Source organism: Lepidochelys kempii, chromosome 3, assembly GCF_965140265.1.
Source record: "Lepidochelys kempii isolate rLepKem1 chromosome 3, rLepKem1.hap2, whole genome shotgun sequence".
NCBI lineage: Eukaryota > Metazoa > Chordata > Testudines > Cheloniidae > Lepidochelys > Lepidochelys kempii.
Window position 1 is genome coordinate 109,120,747 of NC_133258.1, and position 22,763 is coordinate 109,143,509.

General features: G+C 43.8%; 1 protein-coding gene across 2 annotated transcripts in view; it reads right to left on the reverse strand.

Moving 5' to 3' along the window:
- The window catches only part of PLAGL1 (PLAG1 like zinc finger 1), an 86,671-nt gene that overhangs the window by 46,077 nt on the left and 17,831 nt on the right, over positions 1-22,763 (reverse strand). For both annotated transcript variants that reach the window (XR_012158073.1, XM_073337518.1), the window contains exon 2: positions 21,050-21,092. Coding sequence is in view for 1 of the 2 variants with exons in the window: in XM_073337518.1 (XP_073193619.1) it covers positions 21,050-21,068 (19 nt within the window). In the remaining variant the exon portion in view is untranslated. The remainder of the gene's footprint in view (positions 1-21,049; positions 21,093-22,763) is intronic.

The window sequence follows — 22,763 nt, forward strand, 5'->3', positions numbered from 1 at the left end:
GGTTGTTGAGGTATATGTTGTCTTCCCCTCCAAAAATATTCTGAACTGGAACCACTTGGTGGAGGGGGTCTGGGGCAAGGAGAGGTGGGGAGAAGGGAGTGCAGGGGGGGGGGATCCTCTGGAGTAGGGGGAGACAGCAGGACTGGGGTGGGAAGGGCTGTTGAAGTGGGGGGGAAGGTCTGGAGCAGCAGCAGGACAGGGGGTGGGAGTGAGGACAACCCTGCCTAGTTTTGGGCAGAGAAGTGGGGGACTCAGAGAAGTGTTGCTTCTTGCAAAAGGCTAACCCAATCCCATATTGTTTTTTACAGTGTGATTTTATCACATATATGAATAATCTGTATAGGTTATTTAATATGTATATCTGTAACTCCTCTACCCTAAAAAGTAATACAAGTTCTATGTGTGGGTATGAATCGTACATTAATTAGGTCAGTGGTTCTCAAACTATTCACCAACACACCCCTCTTTTATGTAAGAAAATAAACCAGGAGGGGGTAGAGTCAAAGCAATAAAGGAAATGATGACAGTTTCCCTATCTTCAGGGTGAGATGAGGGTAAGCGGAGTCTCCATCTGAGCAGCCAGGGAGAAGCATGCATTTTTATGTAGATTAGAAGTTGATTTTTTAACCTGAAATTCTCTTGCGCACACACACTGGCAGAGATGAAGTGGGGAGTTTAAAAGTCAAGAAGAGACATACTAAAAAGCATTCAATGGTTTTTTAAAAACTCATGGTTTTGGGGGGTCTGACGCATGACTTTTGATTTCTTTAAGGTTGGCAAGACTGGAAATGGGGCCAGATCCTCTACTTCAGCGCTAAGATGCATGGGAGTCAGAGTCCAGGGGTAGCCAGAACTCTACGCTTCAGTGATCCTGAGATCATGGAATGGCCCTTCAGAATAGCTAGAATAGCCTGTTGTAACATATTGGGGCTGAATTAGCTCCTGGCCACCCCTGGGACTGGGGGAGTTTGATTAGGACTCTCCACCTCCCCTCAGATCCCACTGAGCAAGGACCTGGCCCAGGGTTCTTTTGGGGGTACAGCGATTTAAGTACACTCTTGAACGTGCTGAACGTACCTGTAATTGTTGTTTTCCATTTCTCTCTCAGCATAAGGCACAGATATACAGGTTTAAAAGTTTTGGCAAAGATTTGCAAAAATAACAAGTGCTTCAGTGAGTGCTTTAATTTTTGGGTGCTTAATTCCCTATGTCCAAACATTTCAAGTGGCTAAAGTGGGGCACAGCACCACTCAAATATGGACCAGCTACCCCCTCCTTCTACAGAGGGGCAGCCAGGCCAAACATGCGTGGTGCTGCGACCCCATGTGCCAGGTTGCAATACTACTGGGTTTGGGAGCCTTCTCAAATGAGGCCCCTGGAGCAAACCTGTCCCTCTTTCTCCCCCCTTTCCCCCCAGCCCTGAATGTGGGAAATGTTCTGCTTTAACTGGCACAGGGGAGTCAAAGTGGGCCATTTTCTGCAAATCCCAAGACTGCTGGGAGGTCTGCAATTTTATTAGGTCCTGTGGAAGTATAACATTGTATAAGTATAACGTTGTATAAGGGGACATGCTGGATACATTGTATATGAGAGGGCATGCCAAAACATGTTACAAAGTATCTGAGGGAGCACATGTAGGGACAGTTAGCTTTTGAATGGAGAAGCAATTAAGATAGAGCCAGCACGTCTAAGAAGCAGGCATCAGAATGGAAGGTGTAAAGGGCAATTAGTTAAGTTAACTGGAAGCTGTTAAAGGCGATTGTTAAGGGTGGCAGGTAATTGAAGATACGTGACTGGTCTCAGGGATCTCGAAGGGTGGTGACCAAAATCTTTTTCTTCTTTTGTCTGTAACTTCTCTGTAACTTGTTCTCCAAAAAACTATATAAATTAAAAGACACAAGCCCCACTCGGAGGGGGGGGGGGCTCACTTCTAAATGTATTAGCAGAGCAGCTTTGCTAATAAAACAGAGTGGTCTGATAAATTGTGAGTCTGAGTCAAACTTTGACAATTTGGAGGTTCTACCGAGATGGAAAGCGGCTTCACTGAGGCTGTGTGATCCCTGACTGCCTTGCAGGACAATCATGGCAGCCAGTGCCTGGACGCTTAGTCCAAGCGATCCTCCACAAGACAGAAAGGTACACAGCAGCAGCGCAGTCTACGCCATTGAACTTGTTGGTTCCCACTCTGTTCCCACAAGAAGAAAGCCAAGGAAAGTGTGGGCCCCTTAATGAATGAGGGAGGCAACCTAGTGACGGAGGATGTGGAAAAAGCTAATGTACTCAATGCTTTTTTTGCCTCTGTCTTCACGAACAAGGTCAGCTCCCAGACTGCTGTGCTGGGCATCACAACACGGGGAATAGATGGCCAGCCCTCTGTGGAGAAAGAGGTGGTTAGGGACTATTTAGAAAAACTGGACGTGCACAAGTCCATGGGGCCGGACGAGTTGCATCCGAGAGTGCTAAAGGAACTGGCAGCTGTGATTGCAGAGCCATTGGCCATTATCTTCGAAAACTCGTGGCGAACAGGGGAAGTCCCGGATGACTGGAAAAAGGCTAATGTAGTGCCAATCTTTAAAAAAGGGAAGGAGGAGGATCCTGGGAACTACAGGCCAGTAAGCCTCACATCAGTCCCCGGAAAAATCATGGAGCAGGTCCTCAAAGAATCAATCCTGAAGCACTTACATGAGAGGAAAGTGATCAGGAACAGTCAGCATGGATTCATCAAGGGAAGGTCATGCCTGACTAATCTAATCGCCTTCTATGATGAGATTACTGGTTCTGTGGATGAAGGGAAAGCAGTGGATGTATTGTATCTTGACTTTAGCAAAGCTTTTGACACGGTCTCCCACAGTATTCTTGTCAGCAAGTTAAGGAAGTATGGGCTGGATGAATGCACTATAAGGTGGGTAGGAAGTTGGCTAGATTGTCGGGCTCAACGGGTAGTGATCAATGGCTCCATGTCTAGTTGGCAGCTGGTGTCAAGTGGAGTGCCCAGGGGTCGATCCTGGGGCCGTTTTTGTTCAATATCTTCATAAATGATCTGGAGGATGGTGTGGATTGCACTCTCAGCAAATTTGCGGATGATACTAAACTGGGAGGAGTGGTAGATACGCTGGAGGGCAGGGGTAGGATACAGAGGGACCTAGACAAATTGGAGGATTGGGCCAAAAGAAATCTGATGAGGTTCAATAAGGATAAGTGCAGGGTCCTGCACTTAGGACGGAAGAACCCAATGCACAGCTACAGACTAGAGACCGAATGGCTAGGCAGCAGTTCTGCGGAAAAGGACCTAGGGGTGACAGTGGACGAGAAGCTGGATATGAGCCAGCAGTGTGCCCTTGTTGCCAAGAAGGCCAATGGCATTTTGGGATGTATAAGTAGGGGCATAGCGAGCAGATCGAGGGACGTGATCGTCCCCCTCTATTCGACATTGGTGAGGCCTCATCTGGAGTACTGTGTCCAGTTTTGGGCCCCACACTACAAGAAGGATGTGGATAAATTGGAGAGAGTCCAGCGAAGGGCAACAAAAATTATTAGGGGTCTGGAACACATGACTTATGAGGAGAGGCTGAGGGAACTGGGATTGTTTAGTCTGCAGAAGAGAAGAATGAGGGGGGATTTGATAGCTGCTTTCAACTACCTGAGAGGTAGTTCCAGAGAGGATGGTTCTAGACTATTCTCAGTGGTGGAAGAGGACAGGACAAGGAGTAATGGTCTCAAGTTGCAGTGGGGGAGGTTTAGGTTGGATATTAGGAAAAACTTCTTCACTAGGAGGGTGGTGAAACACTGGAATGCGTTGCCTAGGGAGGTGGTGGAATCTCCTTCCTTAGAAGTTTTTAAGGTCAGGCTTGACAAAGCCCTGGCTGGGATGATTTAATTGGGTATGGGTCCTGCTTTTGAGCAGGGGGTTGGACTAGATGACCTCCTGAGGTCCCTTCCAACCCTGATATTCTATGATTCTATGTTCGGGTAGGGGTCTTTGGATCCAGCTTCTGGAATCAGACATCTCAGGTAATTATTATTTTTGTGCTTTAACCGGTTTGAGGACTGTCTTGTCTTTGTGTCTATCCATCTTCCCCGTGGTGTGTGTGTGAATCTGGGAGCCATCTCTGTCCGGAGACTGGCTGACCAAGGGGTCCCCGTCCCCACAGTCTGAATAAGTGGAATCTGCACAGCTGCAGCCGCACCACATCTTGGGTATAACCCCTGGTGTGAAAGCAAGGGGCAGTTGAGGCAGTAGCCTGTGGGCTCCTTTCTGTGTGTTGCACCGGGTACCGCTCTGCTGAGCCCGAATTTCCTTCTTGTGTGAGTGCTGTGTGAAGTCCTCCTGGATGGGTAATCAGAAGTCTAAGGTAGAACAGTTCCCTAAGGGAACTCCAGCTTATTTTATGTATTTTAGGAGGGGTCCGGACTCTTGTAGGTTTCTTGAAAAATGGTCCAAATTAGCTCTAGAGAACCCCAAATTACAGTGGCCACTGTTAGGTTCTTGGGACAAGGATCGAGTGGACGCTTTAAAAAGCAAACTCGTCCTCTCAAAAACCAAATTGGAGAGAGGAGAAGTAGACTTCTTCATGCAGTGGTGGGAAGAGGCAAATCGTAGATGGACTGAGTCAAAACTCACCTCTCTCAAAAATTCTATCAAAAAACTAACAGTTCAATTGGATGCAGTCTCTCCCACCACTAGTCCGAGCGCTCCCCTTTGCCCAGTCCTGTGCAATGATCCGGATCAAACCCGACCCCCACCATACTCCTGCGCAAATAAGAAATCAGAAAAGGAAAAATCTTCAGTGACTACAGATAATGAAAGTGAAGAAGATACCCTCATTGGCCTCACAGCTCTGCAAAATATTATGAAGAAGAAATCCAAAGCAGACTGCAAAGATTCTCTTGACATCTCTTCTTGGAAAAGAGAACCTGATGGGAGGTTAATGAGAGACTCTGATCAAACTGTTGTGGCACCCTTACGAGTCCTTAAGATGGGAGAAAGCGAGTCCGTATGGGATTATAAACCCTGGACTCGTACGGAACTTTAATCTATAGTTAGAAGTTTTCCCAAACCACAGGAAAACTCTGTCAAATTTGCTGAGGAGTTTCTGTTAATCTGTGAAACCTATGAACCCTCTGAGACAGATCTCCTCCAACTGTGTAAATTGTTAGCTCCTGCCAGTTATTATGAAAAATGGTTGGCTGCCGCAGACTGGCCAGCTGAGGCACGCCACTCAACCATAAAAAGTACTGGCCCAGATTCGGCATACAGAGACCAGTGTATGGCTCTTTGGAAGCGCCTGCATCAAGCCATTCCCAAAGTGTGGTCTCCTGAAACAAACTGGACAGCAATACGTTGCTGTAAGCAAGGGCAAGGAGAAAGCCCAGGCGACTATAGGTCCCTGGCTAACTGATATTTTCCTACAACATTCAGGAATACAAGAGCCCGATGTAAATGGGTAGGGGGCCTTGGCACATGCATTTGTTGATGGTCTTCTCCCTGCCACAGGCAGCATGTTAAAACGAATAAGTGTGGGATGGGAGACTGAAACCACGGACAAATTGCTGGCAGTAGCAGAGCATTGCCACCGCACTTTAAAAGGAAAGGAGGAACAGTCCTCCCAAAAGTTAATGGCTCTGCAGATACAGCATTATTCAGGACTAAGCAGACCACACCGGGGACAGGGACGGGGTTGCGGAAGGGGGCGGGGGGCTGGATTAACTGGGGTTTGTAACTACTGTAAACAGCCTGGACGCTGGAAAAAAGAGTGTCCAAGACGACCTAATAATTGTATGGGAAATCAAGTGAACCCCCCGCTGGTTCCTCCAGCTGATCCCCAACCCTATTTTTCACCCCAACAATGACGGGATGCTGGGGAACCTCACAAAGTTTTAGCTCCCTTATTACCTCTGTCCCCTACTGGAGAATGTGTCCTGACTGTAAATGATCTCTCTCTCCCTTTCCTTGTTGATACTGGAGCTTCTCTTTCTACAATCCGCACCACTGACTTGCCTGAGGTACCCCGATCTGGAAAATCTGTGTCTGCAGTTGGCATTACAGGGATCCCTACCTCTTTTCCCCTCTCAGAACCTTTGTCTGTTCAGGTCGGTCCCCTCTCTGAGGAGCATGCATTCCTCCTCTCTGATTCCACTCCTGCAAACCTTCTGGGACGGGACTTGCTATGCAAACTTGGCTGTTCTATTTACTGCTCCCCAGATGGTGTCTATCTGCAAATCCCTCAGTCTTCCTTATGTGATTCTGTAGCCTCCCTGCTGTCTGAAACTTCCCTCTCCACTCCGGTCCCTTGCTGTCCCTTAACTCCGTCCCTAGAGCACCTAATCTCTCAGGTTCCTTCCTCCCTATGGCCATCTCACCCATCTGAAGTGGGCCGATTAAATACTGACCCAGTTCAGATTACTGTAGACAATTCCAAACCTCTGCCTCGCCTGTCTCAGTATCCTTTGAATCCTGAGGCAGAGGCTGGGATTGTTCCAGTTATATCTGCATTAAAAGAACAAGGAATTATTGTCCCTTGTTCCAGCCCCTGTAACACCCCTATCCTCCCAGTTCAAAAGGCTGAGGGCAAATCGTGGCGATTTGTTCAAGACCTTCGAGCTATTAACCGTATTGTCATACCTTCTTTTCCAGTGGTTCCTAACCCTGCTACAATACTAGTGTCTATTCCTCCAAATGCAACCCACTTTACTGTTGTAGATTTGTGCTCCGCTTTCTTCTCTGTCCCAGTTCACTCTGAATCCCAGTATCTCTTTGCCTTCTCCTACAAGGGTCAGCAATATACATGGACTACCCTTCCCCAGGGGTATACAGAGAGTCCATCCTATTTTTCTCAAGCCCTAGCCAGGGATCTCGCTGATCTGGTTTTCCCATCAGGATCCACACTGATCCAATATGTGGACGACTCACTCCTGTGCTCCCCCTCTTTGTCTACCTCAGAAACTGATTCACTAACACTTCTCACAGCTTTAGCAAACAAGGGTCATAAGGCTTCTCGCACAAAATTGCAGCTCTGCCAAACCTCTGTCACATACCTAGGCTTCCTTCTTTCCCAGGGCTCCCGCACACTCTATCCAGCCCAGGTACAAGCCATCCTTAGCTTTCCCCAGCCTTGCTCTCCATGCCAGGTCAGAAAATTCTTAGGCATGACAGGGTTCTGTAGGCAATGGATTCCCCAATATGCTTCTCTGACTAAACCACTCCAAGAACTCACTCGATCCTCTGTACCTAACCCCATGCCATGGCCACTTGAAGCAAATGCTGCTTTCATCTCCCTTAAGCAGAATTTAGCCTCTGCCCCTGCCTTAGGGTTACCTAACTATGACAAGCCTTTTACCCTTTTCTGTCACGAACAATCTGCTTGTGCCCTCGGGGTTCTTACTCAGGAGCACGGTGACAGAAATCATGCGGTGACTTATTTTTCTGCAACCTTGGACCCTGTAGCCCAGGGTTTACCCCCTTGCCTACGCGCTGTAGCTGCTGCAGCGCGCCTGGTTGAGATGTCTGAGTCCCTTGTCCTCTGCTCTCCTCTCACTCTCATGGTTCCCCATTCTGTGGAAACTCTCCTTCTGCAACGCAACACTGCTCACTTCTCCTCTGCTCGCCTCACTAGGTATGAACTTTTGCCGCTTTCAGCCTCACATATCACTATTAAGCGCTGCTCCCGGTTAAACCCTGCTACCCTCCTTCCTTTATCTAGTGATGGTGAACCCCATGACTGCCTTGCAACTATCTCCGCTATCACTGTCCCATGCCCCGACCTTTCAGATGTACCTCTCCCTAAATCTGACCTGGTATTATTCACTGATGGGTCCTGTTATAGAAATGACCAAGGCCACCTTCTTGCAGGGTACGCTGTGGTCTCTCTCTCTGAGACCATAGAAGCTGTGCCCTTACCCTCTGTGACCTCTGCCCAGGTGGCTGAACTGATTGCTCTAACCCGTGCCTGCTTTCTAGCCGAGGGGCTCTCTGCCACTATTTTTACTGATTCTCGGTATGCCTTTGGGGTTGTGCATGACTTTGGCACCCTACCCTCTGGCAGGCTCGAGGTTTTCTTACCTCTACTGGTACCCCTATCAAGAATGGCCCCTACTTTGCCGCCCTCCTGTATGCAGTTTTATTACCGTCTGCCTTGGCAATTGTTAAGTGTACTGGCCACTCAGCGGCAGACACCGAGGTGGCAAAAGGTAATGCACTTGCTGATGCTGCTGCAAAACATGCCGCCACTATAAAACCTTCACCAGAAGAGTTTCTTGGTCCCCTCTCTGTCTCTGTAACGCCACCATCCCTGTCTCATCTCGCTCAGCTCCAGGATTCTGCCCCAGAAACAGAGAAAGACTTCTGGAGTGCTTTGGGTTGCTCTTTGCATTCTGATTCCCTTTGGCGATCACCCACTGGTACCTTTATAGCCCCCCTCTCACTCTACCCGTCTCTAGCCGCCCTGCTACATGGTGTTTCGCATGTCAGCAAGGAGGGGATGGTCTCTGCTATGAGTAAGGCGGGGTGGTGGGCTCCCCATTTCAGCTCCTTTGCAACCCGCCACTGTGCCGCTTGTGTTACTTGTCAAAGCCACAATGTAGGCAAATCTGTAAAAGTAACACAAGGGTTCCGGGGTTTGCCTCAAGCACCTTTCCTACACTGGCAACTTGATTTTGTACAAATGCCAGAGTGTCAGAAATATGAATTCATTTTAGTTATAATATGTCTGTTTTCGGGTTGGATTGAAGCCTTTCCCTGTCGCAAAGCTGATTCATTGTCTGTTGCAAAATGTCTGTTAAACCGCATTATCCCTACCAAGGGAATTCCTGCCACTTTGTCTAGTGACCGGGGAACACATTTTACTGGAAAAATTGTTCAACATCTAAACCAGGTATTACATGTCACCCACCTGTTGCACTGCCCTTACCATCCAAAGAGTGCAAGGGCAGTTGAAAGGCGAAATGGTGTGCTTAAAAATAAGCTGGCAAAAATCTGTAGTTCCACAGGGTTAAACTGGCCAGCTGCTTTACCACTGGCCCTTATGGAAATTCGGTCATCCCCATCCCAGAGACACAAATTGAGTCCATTTGAAATCATCATGGGACGCCCTATGCAAACAATGGCTGCTATTACCCCAGCCCCAGACTTAAACCTAACTCACAGCACGCTCCTCCAGTACTGCAAAGGGTTAATGCAAGCTGTGAGCTCCTTTCATTCACAGGTGTGAGCAGCTTGGCCAACGGAACCCACCTCTGCTGCCTGTCACACTCTTGAGCCTGGTGATTGGGCCTACCTGCGGCACCACCTTCGGAAGCACGCCTTGGAACCCCGGTGGAAGGGTCCATACCAGGTACTGCTCACCACCCAGACAGCAGTGAAATTATCCGGCATCGCTGCATGGATCCACGCCTCACAGTGTAAGCCAGCGCCACCTCAAGGGGACCAAGCACCTCTGCAAGACCACGCAGAACCAGCTTCAACCCCAGAAGACAAAGAGGAACAGCCTGCAATACCTTACAGTCTGCGCTCTCGTAAGGGTTGCCAGAAGCAGAAGGTAAGCAGACAGCAGGACCCAACAAACAAGAAGCAGTAGTGAGCCTAGCGCCTGCTGCCTGGTGGACGTAAACCCGTGACTGCGGTTCCCTCGAAAGGGGTTGTCGGAACCAGAAAGGGTCCTGCTTCCAACATGTGTCCTTTGAGAAGCTTAATCCTCAGCTACTGTGTCCTGAGGGTCTGGGGAATCCAGAGTGACAGTGACAATTCTTTCATCCAACAACAGGTGCAGATAGCCCAGATCCTGAATATTTCTAATTGCTGGGTCTGCAGCCACATCCCAGCTCACTCACAAGCTAGTATCCCCACCATGGCAATCCCTTTGAATTCCTCAGAGCTTGCTGGAGAACCCTATCCACTTAAAAGGACATGGAAGGAAAATGACACTTGGGGGCTGGGAAAAACATATGTTCCTAAACTTATAAGTGTGGTGAAAGGAAAGGGCCACTGGTGCTGGGTGTGTAATGGGACAGGGCTGAATCTAGGGAGGAGCAGCTGTCTCCAATACATCGTGTCCCATGGTGTATGGGACTATTCAAACAATGCTGGAGAATGGCGAACCGGGTATGGAAAGATAAACTTCCTCTCAACCTGGGATAAACCAAAGATTCAATCTCTTGCTCCCCTTACAGCCTTCCTGAGAAAAACAGCACCATCTACAAATGTCATGTGAATGCTACCTCTTCTCCCAGTGAAAATCATCCTGTGCCCTTTGGAGGATACCATTCCTCCTTTGTAAATTCTTACATGTCAAAGGGTTGCAGTCAACCCTTCCCAGCTTTAATGGGACATCATTGGGTTTGTGGGGAAAATGCTTACACTGTGTTACCAGCAAATTGGTCAGGTATCTGTTATCCTGCTCAGCTTTTCCCACAATTCCGGGTGCTTCAATCCCTCCCACGAAATCGCCTCCGTAATTTCAGGCGAAAAAGGAGGGACTTGCCAGATGCTAAATGGTATGTGGATAACATAAGCCCCCTAACTTGGGAAGAAGCTGTTGGCATTTCTTTAGTCCCAGTAGGGGGGGTAATCCACCATGCAAAAAGGCTGTTAAGGTTACAAATGGTGGTTGAGATCATGGCCAATGAAACAGGAGAGAGCTTAAAAGCTCTAGCCAAAGAAGCAGGAGCGGTCCGACAAGTGGCCCTCCAAAACCATCGGGCATCAGATATAATACTGGCAGCCAAAGGAGGGACCTGTGTTCTAATTGGAACAGAATGCTGTGTATACATACCTGATAATACTAATGAGGTAATAAATCGTGCTAGCCATCTGGAGCAAATTGCATACCTTCCCCACGAAGAACCAAGTTCCTTGTGGAAATGGATAAGTAACTTATTCAATTTCTCTAGTCTGGGAAACTGGTTGTTTCAAGGAATCCTGACTATCCTATTTGGAATTCTAATAATCTTTGTGTGTTTTCAATTGATTTCTTGTTGTATCCAAAACTGCACAAGACACACCATCCATCAGGTTACTCCTAACCAGAGTGCTAATCTAATGTTGTTAAATGTCACCAGTGAAAGTAATGAAAAAGAACGATTGATGTATGGAATCCAGTAAGTCATTGGTCATGGGCGTAGCCTTGACCAAAAGGGGGGATTGTGGAAGTATAACATTGTATAAGTATAACGTTGTATAAGGGGACATGCTGGATACATTGTATATGAGAGGGCATGCCAAAACATGTTACAAAGTATCTGAGGGAGCACATGTAGGGACAGTTAGCTTTTGAATGGAGAAGCAATTAAGATAGAGCCAGCACGTCTAAGAAGCAGGCATCAGAATGGAAGGTGTGAAGGGCAATTAGTTAAGTTAACTGGAAGCTGTTAAAGGCGATTGTTAAGGGTGGCAGGTAATTGAAGATAAGTGACTGGTCTCAGGGATCTCGAAGGGTGGTGACTAAAATCTTTTTCTTCTTTTGTCTGTAACTTCTCTGTACCTTGTTCTCCAAAAAACTGTATAAATTAAAAGACACAAGCCCCACTCGGGGGGGCTCACTTCTAAATGTATTAGCAGAGCAGCTTTGCTAATAAAACAGAGTGGTCTGATAAATTGTGAGTCTGAGTCAAACTTTGACAGTCCACTCTGTAAATGCTGGGCATATGCCTTCTTAAGATGCCTCAGAATTACACCAATAAATTTCCTAGACACAGAACAAATAAATATGAATATGAGCATTTAATGATGACACTGGGAAGAAGTTGGCACAATAACAGTGAGAAGCAGGGACTTAGGTATTCTACATCTCTAAAGTGTGCTATGGAATCCTCCCCTTGCCACAAAATTATGTTGTAGAATCAAAACTTCCATGATGACGTGAGGAGAAGACTGTATTTATTTTCTGATCAGAAAACTTCAGCCTTCAGAGTAAAAAGTCTGACACCTGTTACCAGCTCTAAATTCACTCAAAAGAAAGAAAAGAAAAGATGTTTTAAATGAGCTAATGAGTTCCAAAGTGTATGTTTGGATAGGATACTCAAACATGGACTATCTTGATCAGACAGAGCATCTTTTCATGAAGTTCTTCTTATAAGTGAAGGTCATTACTTGGCCCAACGGTTTAGCTTTGGCCTTTATTACATCTTGAGTGATGTCAAAGAGGCCATAACTAATGGATAAAACAATAAACATTCCCTCCCAAAAGATATTTTCAGTTAGACTAAGAAATGTCTAATTTATATAACAAGGAGGCTCTTTTTACTATGTGTTTTAGTTTTAACTCAGACTTGGCATCTGTCAGCTCTATCCTGGATAAGTCTCTGTTTATTCCTATTGCGTGCCCGGTTTCACGGATCAGCTCCCTAAGATACCAATCCTGCGAACATTAACATGTGTATTTAACTTTCTTCACATGAACTTTAAACATTTGCTGTACATCCAAACGGACGCAAAGGCAGAGTTTTTTATTTTAGCTTTGGAGTGGAGAGGTGGTGTTACACATTAAATAAAATTGAGAAATCCAGTTCATAAATAGATAAAACAGCCATCCTATCTTTCCAGCCAAAGTGCTGTGTTTCCATTTACTGGTCTTATTGTACTTCTAGACCAGTGGTTCTTAACCTTTACTGCAGCCTGCATCCCTTTGGTTCTCAAAATATGTTCTCACACCCCTTATAAAAAATCATTGAAGTAGGTCAGTTCTTTAAACCTAAATATATATTTTTGTTTGTATATTACAGTAATCGTTAAAAAATGTATAGTGTTAATAAATACATAGGTTTGATGAACCAAAGTAGTTGTACTTACGTGCCTGTGCTTAATTGGTGTTTTCGATTATTTACCTTCTAAAAAAATCTGGCGTGTCTCGGACCTCCAGAATGGGCATCTTGCACCCCCAGGGGATGCGTGCACGCCAAGTTAAGAACCACTGTTCTAGACAATCATCATTACAGGTCCAGAATAAACTTCTAAGGAATTACATTTCTGACAGCTTCCCAGATCTTAGCAGGTTCATAAGACAATACTCTAATCTAATGCCTTGCCAGCTAGGTTGCTAAAAAACTGGCAACCAGTTTTTCTAATAAATAGCATGATTGGTAGGGAGACCAAAACAAAATTAGCAGTGACTGAATTCCTCAGGGCTTGGATTTGGTCATCATGTGCGATGACTCCATATAAGAATTATCTTTTTTGGGTAGAAGGGGATTTTTGAGTAGATGTTTGTGAGTTTGAGAGTCACATACACATACACCTTTGGTTTTAACAAAGACTTTGTTTTCTCCTTCCCGTAGTTATACTGTAATCTGAGTTTAGAGTGCCATTTCACTATAAAGCCCTGTTAATTCTCTCTTTAGGAAACATCTGCAAATGAAATGAAAACTAAAAGTGAAGAATACAGTATCTGGTTAGTGAAAAGATATAGCTTTCTAGTCACTTTGGCCCAGATCCTCAAAGGGGTTTGGGCACCTAAATTCCAGTGGGAAGTAGAGACTTAAATACCTTTGAGGATGTATGCCTTTGTTCCCAGGGTCCCATCCCTGCCTAACTGATTGCTATACTTGCTTCCACTGTCTGAGAAGTACAAATAGAGCTAGAGCAAGTGGTGATCTGGGTGCATTTTTTTTTAATAAATGTTGGGTCAACAAACATAGCAACCACTCTGCTTGAGGTGCAGATTTTTACTTCTCTGCCTAAATCATGTACAGAGTTTTTTGGTTTGTTTTTTGTGGTTTTTTTGTGGGGTTTTTTTTTGGGGGGGGGTGTCCTGAAAATGTTGCAGATATAAAAGCAAAACCTGCAAACTTACATACATATACTCTCCACTTAAATACCACCATTTCATTCACAAGATCTCAAAGCATTTTACAAGCATTAGTAAATTAAATCTCAACACCTCTGAGAGATAAGTAGGTAAGAGTTATCTGTTCTACAGAAGAAGATACTAAGGCAAAAAACAATAAAGTTACTTGCTCAAGGTCCTACAGCAAACCAGTGTCAGAGATGGGAATATAGGCCCAGATTGAACAAGTTCCTTAAGCATATGCATAAATTTAAATATGTGAGCAGTCTATAGACCATCAAAGTCTATAGGATTATTCATGTGCACTCAAGTTACACACCTATTTAAGTATAGTGCTGAATCAGGGCCATAATGCAAGAATTCTGACTTCCACTTCCTGCTGTAACTAGTAGGCATCATGACAACTATCATTTCATCTCAAGTTTGCACTTGGATTTAAGTTGGTATATAAGGAAACTAGGTTGCATAGCTTTTCGCCTTCAGTCAGTCTGTTTGCCATATCTGAAAGGTGTAGTTTCATGAGCCAAAGCCTTTTACTTTGGTCACCAATGAAACTAATACAAATACTGTCAGGTTTTGCTTTTTCTGTTTTTATTAGTAAATTTACATTTCAATTACTTGAGGGATTCCTTTCCTCTGACAACTCTGAACATGTAAACAGAAAAACACTGTTCCTTGGTTATCTTCTTCCCTATATTTTTACAGAAAACAACTGGTACCCTAAAATCATCAAAAATTATCAGTGATGGCAAACCCTCCTCCTGCCTTTGGTGTGTATAAATGGAAAAGCAAAGGTAGAGAGGTGTCTTTACAAACAATACTTGGGTTCTGAGGATTCTAGATTTCCTGCTAAATAGGCCTATTAATCAGCTGTCCTCTCTGTGAGTATTAAGATTGTGATATACACTGGTCACTGAAAGATCCTATGCAGTTCAATTAATTCTCATATATGTAAAGAGCTGCATATAAATACTACAGCCTACAGAAGTGAATGAAGGGTAGGGACTTAATTTAGAGAGAGCCTTAAATGTCAGTCAAAGGAAAATCTTTCATTCTACTTCTAGTTATTACCTTTTTTACTTTCATTAAAAGTCCTAATTAATTCTGGTTTTGTTTTTTTTTTAAAAAAGCTAAGAAACAAGCTAGTGTCATGTATATGTTTCATGGGAAAGAATACAGTGAGATCCAACTTTTTGCATTTAAGAACACAGTATAAATACTTCACAAGCCTATTACGTGTAGTAAAACTGAAACAACTCTTACCAGACTGCAAATTCTATTTTGAGTCAGAATTAGTCTAGGGCAAGATAGCAGGAAACATATCCTCCTCCTTCAGCACTGTTTTTCCAATACCCCCATGTTAAACTAAAGTCTAACTTTGCTCTGCTTTGTTTTCACAAGAGGACCCATTCAGTACCATGTGCCCTTTTCAGCGGTCAATAAAAAGAAGCAGTGAATTCCCCAGGGCTTCACGAAGCTAGTTAGGCATAGCCATTCAGTTTTTTACGAAAACAGGGCATTCATTTCAGAGAGTTCCCCAGGAGCAAATACAACAAAGAGATCAAAGACCCACCTCCTCTCCTTCATTGTTTTCACTAGGCCTGGCTGAGATGAACAGTGACAGGTTTCCTCAAGACAAGGAAAGGGCCCTGCAGACCACCTCAGGGTTCATTCAAATTCATCTGCTTCCTACATTCCAGTGACAGTGCAGAATGCTAATCGTGACAAACACACATTCAGACAGCATAATATGCTGCCCACTAGTTAATCTAAGGTAAGAAAGAAAAACAAGCTCCAAGGGAAGTTACTTACTTCCCTGGTCAGTCAACCTTCAATAACTGTCTGACATTTCATAAATAAACTGTTTCAGAGTAACAGCCGTGTTAGTCTGTATTCGCAAAAAGAAAAGGAGTACTTGTGGCACCTTAGAGACTAACCAATTTATTTGAGCATGAGCTTTCGTGAGCTACAGCTCACTTCATCGGATGCATACCGTGGAAACTGCAGCAGACATTATATACACACAGAGATCATGAAACAATACCTCCTCCCACCCCACTGTCCTGCTGGTAATAGCTTATCTAAAGTGATCATCAAGTTGGGCCATTTCCAGCACAAATCCAGGTTTTCTCACCCTCCACCCCCCCCACACACAAACTCACTCTCCTGCTGGTAATAGCCCATCCAAAGTGACAACTCTCTTCACTTCATAAACCAGTCAGAGAACACTTCAATCTCTCTGGTCACGCAATCACAGACATGAAGGTCGCTATCTTAAAACAAAAAAACTTCAAATCCAGACTCCAGCGAGAAACTGCTGAATTGGAATTCATTTGCAAATTGGATACTATTAATTTAGGCTTAAATAGAGACTGGGAGTGGCTAAGTCATTATGCAAGGTAGCCTGTTTCCTCTTGTTTTTTCCTACCCCCCCCCAGATGTTCTGGTTTAACTTGGATTTAAACTTGGAGAGTGGTCAGTTTGGATGAGCTATTACCAGCAGGAGAGTGAGTTTGTGTGTGTATGGGCGGGGGGGGGGGGGGGGGGATGTGAGAAAACCTGGATTTGTGCAGGAAATAGCCCAACTTGATTATCATGCACATTGTGTAAAGAGTTGTCACTTTGGATGGGCTATCACCAGCAAGAGAGTGAATTTGTGTGGGGGGGTGGAGGGTGAGAAAACCTGGATTTGTGCTGGAAATGGCCCACCTGATGATCACTTTAGATAAGCTATTACCAGCAGGACAGTGGGGTGGGAGGAGGTATTGTTTCATGATCTCTGTGTGTATATAATGTCTGCTGCAGTTTCCACAGTATGCATCCGATGAAGTGAGCTGTAGCTCATGAAAGCTCATGCTCAAATAAATTGGTTAGTCTCTAAGGTGCCACAAGTACTCCTTTTCTTTTTTCATAAATAAACTTTAACTCTTTTCTTAATTTTCCAGGTTAAGGCTACTAGTTAGAGTTGTTTGCGATCTCATTAATTTATCCAGTTAAAATTTCATTATGACCTTGGTTTTCAGTTTACTTCCCAAAGTTTGTTGACACTGCTACTGATGTTCCAGCTGTTGGCAAGTTCCCCTGTGTTATGTGTCTGTGAAATTTTCTGTAGAATCCATCCATTGCAGCAGAATTGTGTTCTAAGATTTCTAAGAACTTAAGCTTTCTTCTTTATTAGTATGTTTCTAGTCCTCATGTTTAGGAAGATAACCTTGAAAATGCGACTGGACTCTGCACACAACATGAAACAGCTCTGAGAGATGTGAATTGTGTCATTCATGCCAATGTGGTGTTAACTCTGGAACCTAAAGGAAACATCTTAATACGTCAACTCAACTATTTTTACTGCTAATCATTTTAGCAGAATCATCCAGCTAATTCACTTAACCCAAAATGCCTCCATTGAAGCCTCAAACCCCAAATTGTCCCCGACCAGCGGCCAAAACCTCCTGTCTTCCCAATGATAAGTACCAGTGCTGCCAATGTTAGGATGTCAATACAAACATCAGTATCGTATCTACATCTGAAAATGCAGAAAATGTAAAATACATATAATTTAATATCAAAATACATGAGGCTACTGCACTGTTTGTCTTATTCATTTTCATATTTAATATTTCAAGAAATCTCTGGTTTTTATTTAAGCTACTGCAGAACTTTCAGTTCACTGCACAAGAGTGTTGCAGAACTCGGGGGACAGTTCAGCAGAATTTGGATCCAACTTGATGCACCATATACACATTGGTGTAATGAATGAAGTTACCCATACCTATTAGCATCACCTTCTGTTTTGTATACCTTTTATTTAGAAAGATGATATCAATGCACTGTCACTGGGTCCTTCAACTACTCTCTTTCTTATAACATTCTCTATATGTGGCAAGACCTGGACTCATCCCGATCTTTGTTTGCTGCCAGAGAGCTGCAGAGACAAGCATCCTACCCTGAAAATGCAGCGTTCCCAGGGGAAATTGCCCTGGTTCTTGATAGTCTCCCTGCAGCCCCTAGGGTGTCAAATAACAGCAATGAAATTGACCCGTCTTGTTAATTTCATTGTGCTGCAGTATGTGAAAGACAGGAGCACAAGAAGAGCACTGTCAGTCTGCAGGCTTAGGAAGACAGCATTGCATTGTTTTATATTCAGTTCTCTCTAAGACAGTTATCTTCGCAACCATTTGAATTAAAACTTAGATTCTGTGAACGCTGATGGCTCTCACTCAGGGAAGCTTTCTACTCATCATAGGAGAGGGGATTTTTTCAAGTTCTGCATATATCTGTCTAGATTCTTATGCCATGCCCATCACTGTGTCATCTGAGTGTCTCACAAACTTATTAAAGTGAATACAAGAAGAATGTGTCTTTCTCTTTGCACCCCATTGTTTTAGGGGATGTGCGTATGTGCGCGTGCACATGTATTTGTTGAGTTACATAAGAGAGGCTTGGTGTGAGGCTCATGGTCTCCCTGATCTCTTTTGGAGATAACTCCATAGAGGTGAACCAGCGCCAGAGAAAGCTGTCTCCTACACATGCAAGTTTCAGTGCTGAAGTTGACAGTTCCATTGCCCCAATGGACTGGAGCTCTATGATCATGTACAGTAGCCACACCCTCAGACAATTGGGGCCAGCCCTATAATGGACTTAGAAAAAGAGGAAAGGAAGCTTGTATTTGACCTGATGCTCACTAAGGGCTTGTCTACATTGGCACTTTACAGCGCTGCAACTTTCTCGCTCAGGGGTGTGAAAAAACACCCACCAACTCCCAGCGCTGGTGCCGGGACTACACAGCCACATTAAAGCACTGCCGACATGGCTCGTGAAGACGTGTCCTAAGAAGCTAGGCAAGGATGGCCTTGGGGGGTGGGGGCTAGAACACCAAAGACCCAGGGTCTAGTCCCTGCTCTGTCACAAAAGTCCTGTAGGATCTTGGGCAAGCCACTTAGTGTCTGTGTTCCTCAATTCCCCATCTACAAACTGGGGATAATAGTACTTCCCTACCTCACAGAGCTGTTGGGAGGACAACTACCTTAATGACAGAGAGGCGTTTAGATATTACAATGATGAGGGTCATTTCAATGCACAGAAAAGAGTAGAGAACTGAAGTCGTGCTGCTGAGAAAGAATCTGTTGTGTTCTGAACCAACTGAAACTTTCTAAGTTAGCAGTTTAAGTCCTAGGTACAGTATATTACAGGAATGAGGCCTGAAGATCATGAATGTATGGATCACCAGGGTCAACTCCAATCCAGGAGGTTTCTTGTATAAACCTTCCAATTTTATTCATTAGAAGACTAGGGTTCCTAGGTGCTATGGCGATACAAATAATAATAATGTAATAATAATACATATGATAAGGTTTAGCACAGTTGAATTGGGGGTAAACAGATTAGTCATGCTTTTATTACTCATTACACTTAGATGCGACTGGAAACTGTGTGTCAAGAATTGAGCAATACATACTGGCAAGCTTCCTGCTACATGGCAGATCTGGTTTAGAACTAATTCTCCAAGCATGGACCACTATTTGTGCCAGTCTATCATGACACACAAAAAGTCTCTGCTTCCAGGAAAACAATCTCTGGAGCAGAAGCAAAAGCAGCAGCATTATGATGTCAATTACAAATCAGCAAAATAAGATGCTAGGAGTCCAAAACTGGGAGTTTTCCTTGTTACGTATGAGATCACCAAGTATATACATACATTATAAATCTTTATGTCTGAAGTTTTCCTATATATGCTAAAGAGCACTAAATTATCCACCAATGGCACCAATTAGTTGCTGCGTGCATAAAATGTACTTTCTCAAATAACTGTGTTAAAGCAGGTATATCACCTCCAAGATGAGCTGCTATCTGCCAACTGTTAGCCTATATAAGTTTATTATCTGGTTTCAATTATCAAGAAAAATCTAAATTTTCCTTTATTCTTTTTATGAAAAATCACTCACATCTGATACAATACATTTCTAATGTTTCCCTCCCCAGAAGTCACATTCCCTCTTTTCCACAGTTCACTTCTCTAGTGACCATGTTTCACCTAAATATGGAAAGGCAGATAACTAAGCACACATAGACAGACAGACAGACACACAGTATTTTATTGTTTGCATGAGATTAATGGAGAGAATATAAAAAATAAGCAGAAATTAATTGGCAAGAGTTTATCATAGGCGTCACAGATGAAGTGGGTTTGCAGGAGAAGGTAAAGGAAAGAAGAGTGATTTTGCATACTACCTCAGAAAGGGCTTTGTGGAAGAAAAAGCAGCTGTTTACTGGAGATGTAGCCAGCCCACCACTGGAAGAGTGAGACAGCAGGGTGCAGTACAATAAAAGTAGCCTAATACTTGGACAAGTCAAAAAAGTCAGGCTGGAATGGAATTGTGTAGGGACTTGAAGGCGATGCCAAGAAGCTTGAACTTGATGCAGTGGATGGATTCAAAGAGAAGGTAGTTTTTAAGTGAGGGAAATCTTGGGGTACAAAAGACAAATCAACCTCCTGAAAGGGGTACAGTAGTCTGGAAAGATTGAGCGCTACTGCTGTATGTAGCACAAAATAGAACAGTTTTGCTTCAACCATGATAGCAGACAACTGTAATGTAATCACATTCTCCAACACAGCCCCACTCGTGCAGCTCAGTCCTCAGCAGACAATTTTGTGGTCTTCAGGAATAAGTAAGTATTAGCTTGTTTGCCACCAGGCAATATCCTTCCTTTGAATCAAGTAAAGGGACACCATCAACTTGAAATCTAGTCAGTCTAAAAAAATGTGCCTAAAAAAATAGTCTCAGCTGCCACATCTTCCTTGAGCCTCTCTGACAATTATTGTGGTTTTACGATTCTGTTTTTCTTCTGGGTCTCCCCTCTGCCACTGTGTGAAAGGCAGGTATGCAACAGCGGAAACTGACAATAGTGAAACAATTAATACAGAACATGCTGTCAAATGAAGAAAAGAAAGAAAGAAACTTATTGTCATCTTAGGTTCACTTGCAACCAAAGCAGGTAAAATACTTTTAGACAGAAGGGTGATTTTTAAGTTGATGGTGTCTCAACGAATTTGGGTCTGTTCTTCAACTGATTTTCACTACTTTAATCATGGTGAGTAGTACCTTATTCCAAGAGTAGTCTCACTCACTAACAATAGTATTCTGCAGATGTCTGACAAAATACACCAACATAAAAATAGTTCTTCAATTTAAAATGAAACATCAGTCCTGAGCACACCTGACCATTCTAATAAAGCCATGTGGTACTAACATTTATTAGGAGGGAAGTTTACTTACATAGCAGATCAGTGGACATGTTTACAGATCAGGCAAAGGAAACCTAAATAAAGGAAATGGAAAAATTTAGTTTTCTATAGTGGAAGTGTTCATGTTTAACCCTGAAAAAGACAATCATATGTAGAGCTGACTATAGAATCATAATATTATAAGCTACAGACACACGGATACATCCTCATGTGTTAATTTTGTTGCAGTTGAAAGAGTCTGACAATGCAAGGATCAGCATGGGCAATTTGAAGTGACCCTTAAATAGTTGTTCAGTTCCTTTATAAGTCAGAGGGATCTTATCTGAAGAGGTTTAATAAGGAAAGAATATCATAGCTTGGAGAGCAAAAAAAAAAAAAAAGAGTAAAAATCTTTATTCAGTAGAACTGATTCCCTCTTTAATTCACAAACACTCCCAAATGGTCAAAATGTTTATTTTTCATGAACCCAATGCTACTCAAAATAAGCCATCCTTTATTAATTTTTAGCATTAAAAGAGCACATCCTTATGCCTCAACTTTTATGTCCTTAACTGCCATTTTTGCCTCTGAATCTGTTATTTCTGGGCCTGATCTTGGAGTCCTTACACTGGCTAAGCCAAAAGGAGTTTTGACTGAGTCAAGGACAGCAGAATCAGATTCTGTGTTAGCAATTTTGTAAGTCTTCTGGGGACTTCTGTTTTTCTGCTAAACTCTTGTCATGTTATTTCATACTCCCACCCACCCTAATTATCTGATTCATCCACCTATCGTACCCTAACACCTAGATTGCAAGCACTCTGGGGCACGTTTCCTTTGTTACTTGTCTGTATAGTGCCTAGCACAATAGGTCCCTGATGCTTGGATGGGATGCCTAGAGCTATGTAATACAAATAATAATAAGACAACATTACACAGCAATGAAACAGCCCCACAGCCAGAGCCCCGCGAGCCCGAGTAGACTGGTATGGGCCAGCCACAGGTGTCTAGTTGCTGTGTAGACCTACCCTTAAAGGTTTCAGGCGGTGGATGAGGGTACAGAGACACGACTGTAAAAAAATCGAGGGTAAAATCCTGCCCCCACTGAAATCAGTAGGATTATGCCATTGAATTAAATTGATCCAGGATTTCATCCTCACTTTTAAAAATAAATGAGCTGTTAATAAGATGCTTCTAACTGAGACATTTTGAGGTTGGGCGTGGGGACTGATGACATTGGTTTGAGACAGAGGAAGTGACAGAGGAAGAAGATGTTTGGAAGGCTGGATGGAAAAAGAGCATGAGCAGGGGGGCAGGAAATAGGCCCAAGGGGAGAGAAAGAAGTTCAAGAGAATGCAGCTGCAAGGCATGGTGAGGCAGGAAAAACAGTATCATGTCAGTGGTATTAAAATTAGCACAGAAAGGTTGTAGTTGGCAGTCATTACGCTGTTGCTGGAAGCCAATGGCTCTGCCTCTTACTCCTGGCTTCCAGGGAACTGAGGGTGATGCCAGACAAGGCAGTGTCCTCCTGACATCTTGGGAAAGAGCATTTCTCCCAGGTTGGCTGACAACAGTAGAGATTTCTGGCTGAAGCAAGCATCCCCTGCTGACAGCCCTGAAATTTTGTGAGGACATGTCATTGTCTGGGTATAGAACCCCTCCACATGGCGATTGGAGGTGGTGAGTAAGAAAAGAGGAAATGTGTCTCCTTTCCCCCATACACACACATCTTCTCTGCCAAAAGGTAGCATTTAGTAATTCTACTCACC